Source organism: Pongo pygmaeus, chromosome 12, assembly GCF_028885625.2.
Source record: "Pongo pygmaeus isolate AG05252 chromosome 12, NHGRI_mPonPyg2-v2.0_pri, whole genome shotgun sequence".
In the NCBI taxonomy this organism is placed as follows: domain Eukaryota; kingdom Metazoa; phylum Chordata; class Mammalia; order Primates; family Hominidae; genus Pongo; species Pongo pygmaeus.
The window spans coordinates 105920114-105933214 of record NC_072385.2 but is presented as its reverse complement, the minus strand read 5'-3'; the positions used below and the strand labels follow the sequence as shown (position 1 = coordinate 105933214).

Below are 13101 nucleotides of genomic sequence, written 5' to 3'. Positions count from 1 at the left end.
CTCATCCATTTGAAGTATAAAATTCAGTTGTTTTTAGTATATCCACAGAGTCGTGCAGTCATCAATTACCATAGTGAATTTAGAACATTCTAATCATTCCCAAAAAGAAACAGTGTACCCATTAGCAGTCCTCATTTTCCCCCAAGTCTCCAGCCCTAGGCAACCACTAATTTACAGTCTGTCCCTATAGATTTGGCTTTTCTAGACATTTTGTATAAATGGATTCATACAATGTGTGGCCTTTAGGTCTGGCTTCTTGCACAGCTTAATGTTTCAAGGTTAATCCCTGTCATAGCATGAATCAGTATTTTTATTGTGGAGTGATATTCCATTGTATGTGTGTACACGTTGTATTTATTCATCATTGGTTGATGGACATTTGGGTTGTTTGTACTTTTTAGCTATAAGGAATAATGCTACTATGAACATTTGTGTACAGGTTTTTAAAAATTTTTTGATTTTCGTATTTCAGTAGGTTTTGGGAAACAGGTGGTGTTTGGTTATATGAATAAATTCTTTAGTGGCAATTTCTGAGATTGGTGCATCCATCACACAAGCAGTGTACACTGTGCCCAATGTGTAGTCTTTTATTTCTTGCTACCCTCACCCTTTCCTGAGTCCCCAAAGTCCAATGTGTCATTCTTATACCTTTGTGTCCTCATTCTTATACATTTGTGTCCTCGTAGCTTAGCTCCCACATGTGACTGAGAACATATGATGTTTGTTTTTTTATTCCTGAGTTACTTCACTTAGAATAATAGTCTCCAATTCCATCCAGGTTGTTGCGCATGCCGTTATTTCATTACTTTTTATGGCTGAGTAGTATTCCATGATATATGTCACATTTTCTTTATCCACTCATTGATTGATGAATATTTGGGCTGGTTCCCCACTTTTGTAATTGCAAATTGTGCTGCTGTGAACATGTGTGTGCAAGTATCTTTTTCATATAATGACTTTTTTTCCTCTGGGTGGATACCTAGTAATAGGATTGCTGGATCAAAAGGTAAATCTACTTTCAGTTCTTTAAGGAATCTCCACACTGTTTTCCATAGTGGTTGTACTAGTTTACATTCCCTTTTTTTACTTTTATAATGTAAAAGTGTTCCCTTTTCACCACATCCACGCCATCTGTTATTTTTTGATTTTGGTCATTCTTGCAGGAGTGAAGCGGTATTGCGTTATGGTTTTGATTTGCATTTCTCTGATGTTAGCATTTTTCCAAATGCTTGTTGGCCATTTGTATATCTTCTTTTGAGAATTGTCTATTCATATCCTTAGTCCACTTTTTAAAACATTTTACTTTAAGTTCTGGGATACGTGTGCAGGACGTGCAGGTTTGTTACATAGGTATATATGAGCCAGGGTGGTTTGCTGCATCTATCAACCCATCATCTAGGTTTTAAGCCCCACATGCATTACATATTTGTCCTAACGCTCTCCCTCCCCTTACCCCCCAACCCTTGACAGGCCCCAGTGTGTGATGTTGCCCTCCCTGTGTCCATATGTTCTCATTGTTCAACTCCCACTTATGAGGGAGAGCATGCTGTATTTGATTTTCTGTTCCTCTGTTAGCTTTCTGAGAATGATAGCTTCCAGATTCACCCATGTCCCTGAAAAGGACATGAACTCATTCTTTTTTATGGCTGCATAGTATTCCATGGTGTATATATGCCGCATTTTCTTTATCCAGTCTGTCATTGATGGGCATTTGGATTGGTTCCAAGTCTCTGCTATTGTAAATAGTGCTGGAATAAACATAGGTGTGTATGTGTCTCACTTCTTAATGAGATTTTTTTTTTCTTGCTGATATGTTTGAGTTCTTTGTAGATTCTGGATATTAGTCGTTTGTCAGATGTAGAGATTGTGAAGATTTTCTCCCACTCTGTGGGTTGTCTGTTTACTCTGCTGATAGTTTCTTTTGCTGTGCAGAAGCTTTTTAGTTTAATTAAGTCCTATCTATTTATCTTTGTTTTTGTTGCATTTGCTTTTGGATTCTTGGTCATGAAGTCTTTGCCTAAGCCAATGTCTAGAAGGGTTTTTCCTATGTTATCTTATAGAATCTTTATGGTTTCAGGTCTTAGATTTAAGTCTTTCATCCACCTTGAGTAGATTTTCATATAAGGTGAGAGCTGAGGATCCAGTTTCATTGTTCTACAGGTGGCTTGCCAATTATTTCAGCACCATTTGTTGAATAGCGTGTCCTTTCCCCACTTTATGTTTTTGTTGGCTGTGTTGAAGATCAAATGGCTGTAAGAATTTGGCTTTATTTCTGAGTTCTCTATTCTGTTCCATTAGCCTATGTGCCTATTTTTATACCAGTAACATGCTGTTTTGGTGACTATGGCCTTATAGTATAGTTTGAAGTCAGGTAATGTGATGCCTCCAGATTTGTTCTTTTTGCTTAGTAAGACTGCATTTAGATGAATGCAACACAAAAGAGTTTTGGCTAAGGAAAGCACAATAAACTGCTTCAACTGTGACCACTACACTTTAGCATGTTGCATTAGCTTTCTGGAAATGTTCTGCAAGGCTCAGAATTTAAGAAATAGTAAATTCAAAGTTACTTGAAGCATACGTATTTAGGGCTAAATGATGCAAGATTTGTTTTCCAGATGGTTATGGCACTGGCTAACTTTTTTAGTTGTGTAGAAGAGACAATTGGAGTCTGACCTCATAAAATGTATAAATGACAAATGGAATTTCTTAAACTTTGAGATTGAAAAACAGAAATGAAATATGTGAAGTGTGAAATAAAATACGTGAAGTATGCTATTATGTTTTCTTAAAAGTCATATTTACATTATGAAAGTATGTGCATGTCTTATGTATACATACATACGTATACATACATACATATACATGTATATACACTCAGAAAATTTGGAAAATACAGAAAAACAGGAAGAAGAAAAAACTCTTTTAAATAGCTTCCAACTATGGGTATCAGTTATTAACATTTCTCCCAATAAATTTTCCATGTTAAGATGGTTTTTGCTGTGGAAGGTTGGGAGGGGATGGGGATAGCCAAGTTGTAATCATAATGTGTATACAGATTTATATCTCTCCTCATTTAGTATTTTAACAAAAGTATTTTCTGTGCTATTGCAGTTGTTTCTGTGCTATTGTAATTGTTATATATATACAATTATATATATGTTTATACAATTATATATAATTGTACAATTATATATATGTTTATACAATTATATATATAATTGTACAATTATATATATGTTTATACAATTATATATATAATTGTACAAACATACTGTAATAGTATAGAAACATAGTTGCAGATTATTTATTTGAATTTACTTGAATTTATTTGAATTTATTTGAATTACTTTAACAGTTTTTAAAAGAATTCTTATTATCAGGTGTTTAGATTGTTTGCAGTTTCATGATATTACAAATGACTCTCTGTGTATTTCTGTCTATAAAGTCCCCCCCCTTATTTTTAGTTATTTGCAGATTAGCTAGATTCCCAGAAATAAGATTTCTAGAGGCATTGAGAATAAGCATTTCTAAGACTCTCTCTCTCTGTGACACACACACACACACACACACACACACACACACACACACACAGTTAAACTACTTGTATGAGTTTACAATTCCTTGTGTAAAAAGGTCCATGAAATTATATCTTCACCAACATTTGCTGTTTGCTGAAAAAAGAACTTGACTAATTTAAGATATAAACATTGTTTCTCATAATTTTTGCCCAAATTTCTTCTCTTGTGGGAAATGTTGGGTGAGGGACAGGCCAAATCAGAGGGTCCCATGGGAGCCAGAAACAATTTGTGGAGCTGAAGCACTATCAGGATAATAAGTTGAAAGTAAGACACTGATCTGAGGGAAGCATGCACCATGGAAGCAGTGTTTGGAGCTTCAAAGAGTGGGAGAGGCAGCATAGAGTGGCAGAGCCATGGGTCATGTGGAGGAACTTAGGAATGGTCAGACATTGGTGTCATGTGCAGGCCCTGTGTGGGGGAAAGTATCTTCTCTAGGGAGAAGATCTCATAATACAGGCTGGAGGGAGACTTAATATTGTTCTTTACATTCTTTTATGCCATTTAAAAAATATTTGTTTTACCGTGTGCATATATTACTTTTTCAATGAAAAATTAGTTTATTAAAAAGGAGAAATTAGGAAAATTATACTTCCTTAACACTAATGAGCTTGCATACTTTTCATATATTGTCAGTCTCTTTTAATTTCCTTTTATTTTATCAATATGCTAGAGAGTTGGGCAAAAGTTTGTAGTAAGAAGTTTTAGATAATTTTCTTGTTATATTTCTAATGTATTCCTGTACCTTATCCTTTTATTAGTTGAACATTTTTATCATAAGATTAATTTCATTAAATAATTTTTCCCCCGGAAGATTTTTTTCCCTCCCTTTTTAAGCAGAGATGGTTCCAAGTCTCATTTCTTCATTTGCTTAGTTTCCTCCTTTATCTCCCCAAAGACATGGACAGACTACATTGTTTCTCAGTGTTTTCCGTTTATTGGTATCCTCGTGCATGTCTAAATTTGTGGCACTGTGGCCAAAAAACTATGGGTTTTGATAAGTGGAACTGGAATTGAGGGTGAGCTAGGCCTTGAAACTACTATTCCTCACTGTCTTTCTGAAGAAGGAAGCTCTGATAAGGAGGAGCTCTGAGGATTGGTTGGGCTTGTTCAAGTCTGCGGGGCCATTGATATGGGAGCCCATAGGTACGTGATGGAGTGTATTTACGAGAGAGAAATGTGGGAAGGTGAAGGGTCACATGAACTCGGAGCACTCCTCCTGTCAGGCAGCCCAGACAGGGGAGCCAAAGTAAACAATTCAAAATTACCACTGTGCATGAGTTCGCTCATGACCACAAAGAGGCAAGTGCCAGTTCGTTGGTTCAAAACTGATATTTTAGTTAACTGATTGGAGGAAGAGTAGGAAGATTTACATTCTACACAGTCTCAATTACTGTTTACACTTGAATGTGAGCAGTTATTTAATCTCTCTAGTTAACTAGTCTTTAAAAAGAATTGGTGTGATACCTTCCCTGAACTGTTTCATAGGTGTTTTTGTGAGAATGAATGAAGTTTCTATTATAAAATAGTAGTGAATTTTCTTTTGCTTTTGTTTATTTTCTTTGACTATGTTTTTTTTTTTTTCAAGAATGAACATAGCAGGTTTACTCACAATAGCAAAAAACTGGAAGCAACCCAAATGTTCAATAACTGGAGAATGGCTAAACAAATTGTAGTATCCATAAATGAAATGCTTTTCATCCATAAAAGAATAAACCACTGAAATATGCAATGTGGCTAAATCTCAGACATTATTAGGCTGAGTGAAAGAATACACTTGATATCTATACTTTTCTTTATATGTGCTCTTGTAAAACACATATTCATGCACTGTTGTTTTATATACATGTTTTACTTTTCAATATGGGAATTTTTTTAAATATGCAAAGAAAACAGAATAGCTTAATGAATAATGAATACCCATGTTTTATCACTTTCTCTGAATGCATTTTTCATTCCTCATTTTTGGAATCCTTTTTTGTATGCTGTTTTCTCTGTTAATATGTGATGTGTCCTGTGCCTACTCTTCGTGACCATCCTCATTTCAGATTTCTTCCTTCAAGCATTACCAAAAAGAAGTAGAAGAAGAACTTTGTGAATAGAGAGAGAAACACTTATTTTTCTCTTTTTCATAGACGCCTGCTAACTTATGCCTCCTCCCCCCCTCTTTCCCTGAAGGAGCTTTGGGCATTTTTCTGTATCTCCTACTCAAGAGAATGGAAAGCTCCAATGCCTTGTATTGCCAGACCTGTTTTTAAAATATGCCCTATTCTTAGGGAGTAACTAAAACTTTATATATCTTCTGTTTTCTCCCCTTCTAGGCAAAGTGGTTCAAACCACAAATTACCTAACAAGTAAAAGTTGTCATGTAGCAATACTAGAGGAATTTTTATCTTGTTTAGTATAGCTAAACCATCCTTGATTAGGAGTGTTTTCCAGTGAGTTTGCCTTGAATGGCTAAGGAGATCAATAAAGAAATTATATTTTAATGGAAGGAGACTGGTTGGTATGTCTTTAACAATTTGTTTGAATCACTTGAAATGAATTCAAGCTGGTAAGGTATGTTGCCAACTTACATGTTTTTATAATTTTTAAAAATTCTTTGGATATAGGCCTGTAACTTGCCAAATAACTAAGGAGAAATGACAGAATTTAAAAAATATAAATCAAGACAACTAACTTTTCTTTTTGCTCTAGTAGGGAATGAGGACTGGTAAGGAATACTTGACCAAGAAATGGAATATTGTATTTTATTCTTGCTTATAAATGTTTAGCAATGCTCTCTGAAGGAAATGCATAGCAAGCTATGTTAAGATCATTTTAAGTTCTATACAATGCTGTTATATCCTATTGATACTTTGAATTTAGTCTTGAACAGCTCAGAAGGAGTTTCCGGCTATTGAGGTCAACAGATTTGCCAGAGAGAACTTTGTACTTTACTTATCAAATCACTTTCATATCAAGATACCCCTCTTATTCACTGTATGATGCTGAAGCTCTTACCTTTTCCTCTGTTCATCGTCTTTATCTGAACATCCTAAGACCTGTTTTTCCTATAAATGAAAGAACACTTACGCATTTCCCCGTTGTCATTTAGTTCCTATAAATCAACCCACTCAGTAGAGCAAATAATTCCTTTAAAAAATGCATTCCTTTACTTTTTCTTTGTTTTCTTTTGGTAGAAGCTATGCTTGGTTTGTCCTTAAGTCAATATAAAGTAGTGTTGATGGTTCTCAAAGTGTGGTCTGCAGACCTCTGAAGATCCCTGAGACCATTTCAGGGGTCTGCAAAGTCAAAACTGTTTTCATAATCATATTAAGATATTATGACATCTTTTTTACAGTGTTAATGTTTGCATTTACATTGCAGAAGCAGTGGTGGGCAAAACTGATGACTTGGCATTAACCACAGCAGACATCAAGCTATACTCATGGTTATTTTATTCTCTGTTGTCACACATACTCAGTTAAAAAAAAAACAGCAGTTCACTTAAGAATGTCTTTGGCCGGGCGCGGTGGCTCACGCCTCTAATCCCAGCACTTTGGGAGGCCGAGGCGGGTGGATCATGAGCTCAGGAGATCGAGACCATCCTGGCTAACACGATGAAACCCCGTCTCTACTGAAAATAGAAAAAATATTAGCCGGGCGTGGTGGCGGGCGCCTGTAGTCCCAGCTACTCGGGAGGCTGAGGCAGGAGAATGGCGTGAACCTGGGAGGCGGAGCTTGCAGTGAGCCGAGATCGCGCCACTGCACTCCAGCCTGGGCGACAGTGAGACTCCTTCTCAAAAAAAAAAAAAAAAAAGAAATGTCTTTGATGAAGTAATAAAAACTATGAATTTTATAAAGTCATAACCCTTGAGTACACATGCTTTCAATATTCTGTGCGACATAATGAGAGTACACATGGAGGACTACTGCATACCTAAGTACGTTGTCTCAAGGAAAATCCTGAGTGTGATTGAGTTCCAAGCTGAACTAGCTGCTTTTTTCTTGGAACCATCCTTTTTCACTTGGAGGAGTGACTGACGGATGAACTGTGGTTATTCAGATTTGCGCATTTGGCAGACATTTTCCCATGTCTCTATTTTATGCCTATCTTTTTCAGGCCTAACCGTCACCATTGTGCTTATATTTCTGTGAGGCTCTAGTGTTTACAGAGCGTTTATTTATATCTGGTATTACAGATACAGATGGTCTGTGGATCTGAGTTGAATTACTTTAGCATATAATGCTGAATTTAGGTAGAGATCGAAAAAAATTAAAATTATAAAAGAATAAGAAACAAATTAAGTCTTCCAGGGCTAAAATTATGGTCTTCTAGGATATTTAGGTTTCTTGTTTTGTTACTACCCGGCTTTACACTTCACTTTTTCTGCCTATTCATGATGGAATTCCTCCTCAATTTTTCTGCAAGGATTTTTTTAGAAGGCAGGAGAAATTGCCAATATCAAAAGATTTCTCTAACTTCATCTCTGGGTATATGGCTAAGGAGGAGTAGTCTGTTCCTCTTAGATTTCTATTACTCTTTTCCTCTACATTGATGTGTGAATGTGATACTGGATTTGTATGAAATTTCAGTTTTAACTGGTCTTTTATTTGTTACGACTTCTACAGAATCTTGCCTCCTGGAATCCTTCAAATCCTGAATGTCTCTTACTTGTGGTGAAGGAACTTGTGCAACAATATCACCAATTCCAATGTAGCCGCCTCCGGGAGAGCTCCCGCCTCATGTTTGAATACCAGACATTACTGGAAGAGCCACAGTATGGAGAGAACATGGAAATTTATGCTGGGAAAAAAAACAACTGGGTAAGGATTTTTGAGAATGGAAAAAAAAGATGACTTCATCCATAATGAAATAATCAATTCAGATGTCCATTTGTAAATCCTAGTCATTTCTTTAGATAAACATGGTCCAGGTAGCCTATATGTTTCTCATAATTTAGAGTTTAAAGAGACCTTAATGTTTGTCTAGTTCATTGTGTTTCTCAAAGATATTACCTGGGAAGTTTGTAAGATTCAGAGTCTCATCCCCAGCTCCAGATATTCAGCAGTCAGAGGTGGAGCCTGAGGGCCTGCACGTGCTACCAGCCTCCATGTTGTTCTGATGTATGTGGCTTGCAGGCCACATTTTGAGACACTAACAAGTTTCCTCCTCCTTTGAATGGAAAACTTCTCCAATATCCCAGTCAGGTAAGAGAGGTCAGTAACTCTGGAAGCAGCTAGCTTACATGGTGCCTTTTATATTTTCTTTTTGCAACTTATAATTATATGATCCTTCAAAAATTCAAGTCAGTCCTTATCGCTTCTCTTCCCAGAACCTTATGTACTTCTCTTTTTTTCTCTCATGGTAAAAGCCAGTCTTTCCAGTGGTATAAAAAACTCTATGTGGAGAAATGCAAATCAAAATTACAATGAGATACCATCTCACACCAGTTAGAGTGGTGATAATTAAAAAGTCAGGAAACAACAGATGCTGGAGAGGATGTGGAGAAATAGGAATGCCTTTACACTGTTGGTGGGAGTGTAAATTAGTTCAACCATTGTGGAAGACAGCGTGGTGATTCCTCAAGAATCTAGAACCAGAATACCATTTGACCCAGCAATCCCATTACTGGATATATACCCAAAGGATTATAAATCATTTTACTATAAAGACACATGTACACGTATGTTTATTGCAGCACTCTTCACAATAGCAAAGACTTGGAACCAACCCAAATGCCCGTCAGTGATAGACTGGATTAAGAAAATGTGGCACATATACACCCTGGAATACTATGCAGCCATAAAAAAGGTTGAGTTCATGTCCCTTGCAGGGACATGGATGAAGCAGGAAGCCATGATTCTCAGCAAACTAACACAGGAACAGAAAACCAAACATGGCATATTCTCACTCATAAGTGGGAGCTGAACAGTGAGAACACATGGACACAGGGAGGGGAACGTCACACACCGGTGCCTGTTGGTGGGGAGGAGGCTAGGGGAGGGATACCATTAGGAGACATACCTGATGTAGATGATGGGTTGATGGGTGCAGCAAACCACCATGGCATGTGTATACCTATGAAACAAACCTGCACGTTCTTCACATGTATCCCAGAACTTAAATTATATATATATAGAATATATAAATATATAATATATATAATATATAAATATATAATATATATAATATATAAATATATAATATATATAATATATAAATATATAATATATATAATATATAAATATATAATATATATAATATATAAATATATAATATATATAATATATATAATATATAATATATAATATATAAATATATATTATATATTATATATAATATATAAATATGTAATATATATTATATAAATATAATATATAATATATAATATTTATATATTGTATATTATATATTATATTATAATTTATATAATACATTATATAAATATATATTTATATAATATTATATATTTATATAATGTATTATATAATATATAATATATAAATAAATAAATATATATTATATATAAATAAATATATAATATATATTTATATAATATATATAATATATAAATAAATATATAATATATATTTATATAATATATATAATATATAAATAAATATATAATATATATTTATATAATATATATAATATATAAATAAATATATATAATATATAATATATATTTATATAATATATAATATATTAATATATTATATATAATATATTAATATATAATATATAATATATAAAAATATATATAAATATAATATATAAATATATAAATATATAAATATATAAAATATATAATATATAATATATAAATATATAAAAATATATATAAATATATAAATATATAAATATATAGATATATAAACATATTTATATATATAAAAATATATTTATATAAAAATATATATTTATATAAATATATTATATAAATAAATATATATTTATTTATAGAAATATATAATATATAATATTTATATAAATGTATATAATATTTATATTTATATAAATGTATATAATATTTATATTTATATAAATGTATATAATATTTATAAATATATTTATTTATACAAATGTATATTATATATAAATATATATTTATTTATACAAATGTATATTATATATAAATATATATTTATTTATATAAATATATAACATATTTATTTATATAAATTATATATGATATATATAAACTATATATATAAATATATATTTATATAAATATATATAAAAATATATAATATATAAATATATAAATATATAATATATAATATATATATTTATATAAATATAATATATAAATATGTATTTATATAAATATAAACATAAATATATATTTATATAAACATATATAAACATATAAATATATATATTTATATAAACATATAAATATATATTTATATAAATATATATATTTATATAAACATATAAATATATATTTATATATATATAAATATATATAAATATATATATTTATATAAACATATAAATATATATTTAAATATATATAATATATAAATATATATTTATATATATAAAGAAGAAACCCCAAAAAAAGAAAAAAAAACTCTGTATGATTCCCATCACCACCATCTTCCATCCATCATTAATTTTGTGTGTTCATCTCCTACCTTCCTCTTTCAAATTCAGCTCCAGCCACACTGGCACCCTGCTGTGCAGCAAGTACACCAGATATTCTCCTGCCCAAGGGTCTTTGCATAGGCTCTCTGTTGTCAGCGATGTTTCCCCCAGATATGCACATGGCTAATACTCTTCTTCCTTCAAACTTCCACTAATGTTATGTTCTCAATGACGCCCTGTTAACACCCCCAGTAGCCGTTTTGAGGTATAATTTACATATCATAAATTTACCTGTTTTAAGTGTACAGTTAAATGATTTTTAATAAGTTGGCTGATTTGAGCAACCACCACCATTATCCAGTTTTAGAATGGTTCCATCACCCCAGTGAGATCCCTCATGTCCAGTTACAGTTAATCTTGTTCCCACCTCCAGGCCTAGTCAATCACTAAACTACTTTCTGTTTCTATAAATTTTCTTTTCTGAACATTTCTTATGGTGGAATCATACAGTATGTGGTTTTTGTGACTGACTTCTTTCACTTAGCCTATGTTTGAGGTTCATCCATGTTGTAGCATGTATCAGTACTTCATTTCTTTTTATGGCTGAATAATATTCCATTGAATAGACATACCACATTTTGTTTATCCATTTACCAATTAATGGACACTTGGGTTGTTTCCACTTTTTGACTCTTATAAATAATGCTGCTGTAAGCATTCGTGTGTAAGTATTGGTAATACCCCTTTTAAACATTGTGACTTGCACCTCTCCTCTGTTTTTTAGTTTGCTCCATGTGGTTTTTTTACATTTCCTTTTGGCATGCCATATAATTAATATATTAGTTATATGTTGCTATGTAAAATAATCATTCCAAAACTTAGTGGCTTCAAACAATAACATTTATTATCATAGTTTTTGGCAGCAATCTGTGTAGGCAGATATCATAGTTTTTGGCAGCAATCTCAGGGTCTCTCACAGGCTGTGCTTGAAGTGTTGGCTAGGGCTCTGGTCATCTCAAGGCTTGACTGGAGATGGAATCATTATAAATGCATGCATGTAGTAGTTGGCATAGTTCAGTTCCTCATGGGCCATCGAATGGAGGGCCTCAGTTCAGTGCTGGCTGTTGTCTGGAGGCCACCTTCAACTCCTTGCCTCTCTACAGGGCAGTACACAAGATACAGAGCAAGCAAGTAGGGGAGAACAAGAGGGAGTGTGTGAGCAAGATAGAAGTTATGGTCTTTTATAACCTAATCTTGAAAGTGACAGCCCATCATTTTTGCTGTATTCTATTTGTTAGGTCCAATATCCCACCCTCCCAACACACCTACACCCCCCGCCCACACGCAGAATTACATAGGAGTGTAAATACCAGAGACCACTGGGAGCCACTTAGAGGTAGCCTACCATACTTATTGATTATATTTATTGTGTGTCTGTCCTCATTGGAATGTAAAATCTCATGAGGGCAGGGATCTTTGTTTTGTTCACTGGTAAATCACAAACACCTGAACAGTGTCTTCCACCTCATTGGTATTCCATAAACGTTTTTGAATGAATGAATGAATAAACTCTCATTAAGCGCAGAAAAAGTTTAGGTGCTCTTCTCTGCTAATTCTTTTAGGTTTCACTGTCTTTCTTAGGCTAAATAACACTCCCGCTTTTATTCTTCAGCTTTTTCTTTTTCTTTTTTTGAGACGAAGTCTCGCTCTGTGGCCCAGGCTGGGGTGCAGTGGCATAATCTCGGCTCACTGCAACCTCCGCCTCCTGGGTTCAAGCAATTCTCCTCTCTCAGCCTCCTGAGTAGCTGGGACTACAAGTGCATGCCACCACGCCTGGCTAATTTTTGTATTTTTAGTAGAGACGGGATTACACTATAGTGGTCAGGCTGGTCTTGAATTCCTGACCTCAGGTGATCTACCCACCTTGGCCTCCCAAAGTGCTGGGATTAT

The 13101-nt window shown here is 33.6% G+C and overlaps 1 protein-coding gene across 6 annotated transcripts in view; it reads left to right on the top strand.

Annotated features, from left to right (window-relative positions):
• The window catches only part of BABAM2 (BRISC and BRCA1 A complex member 2), a 544147-nt gene that overhangs the window by 218770 nt on the left and 312276 nt on the right, over positions 1–13101 (top strand). For all 6 annotated transcript variants that reach the window (XM_063649424.1, XM_063649425.1, XM_054474868.2 and 3 more), the window contains one exon: positions 8190–8384. In XM_063649424.1, coding sequence (XP_063505494.1) covers positions 8190–8384 — 195 coding nt within the window. The remainder of the gene's footprint in view (positions 1–8189; positions 8385–13101) is intronic.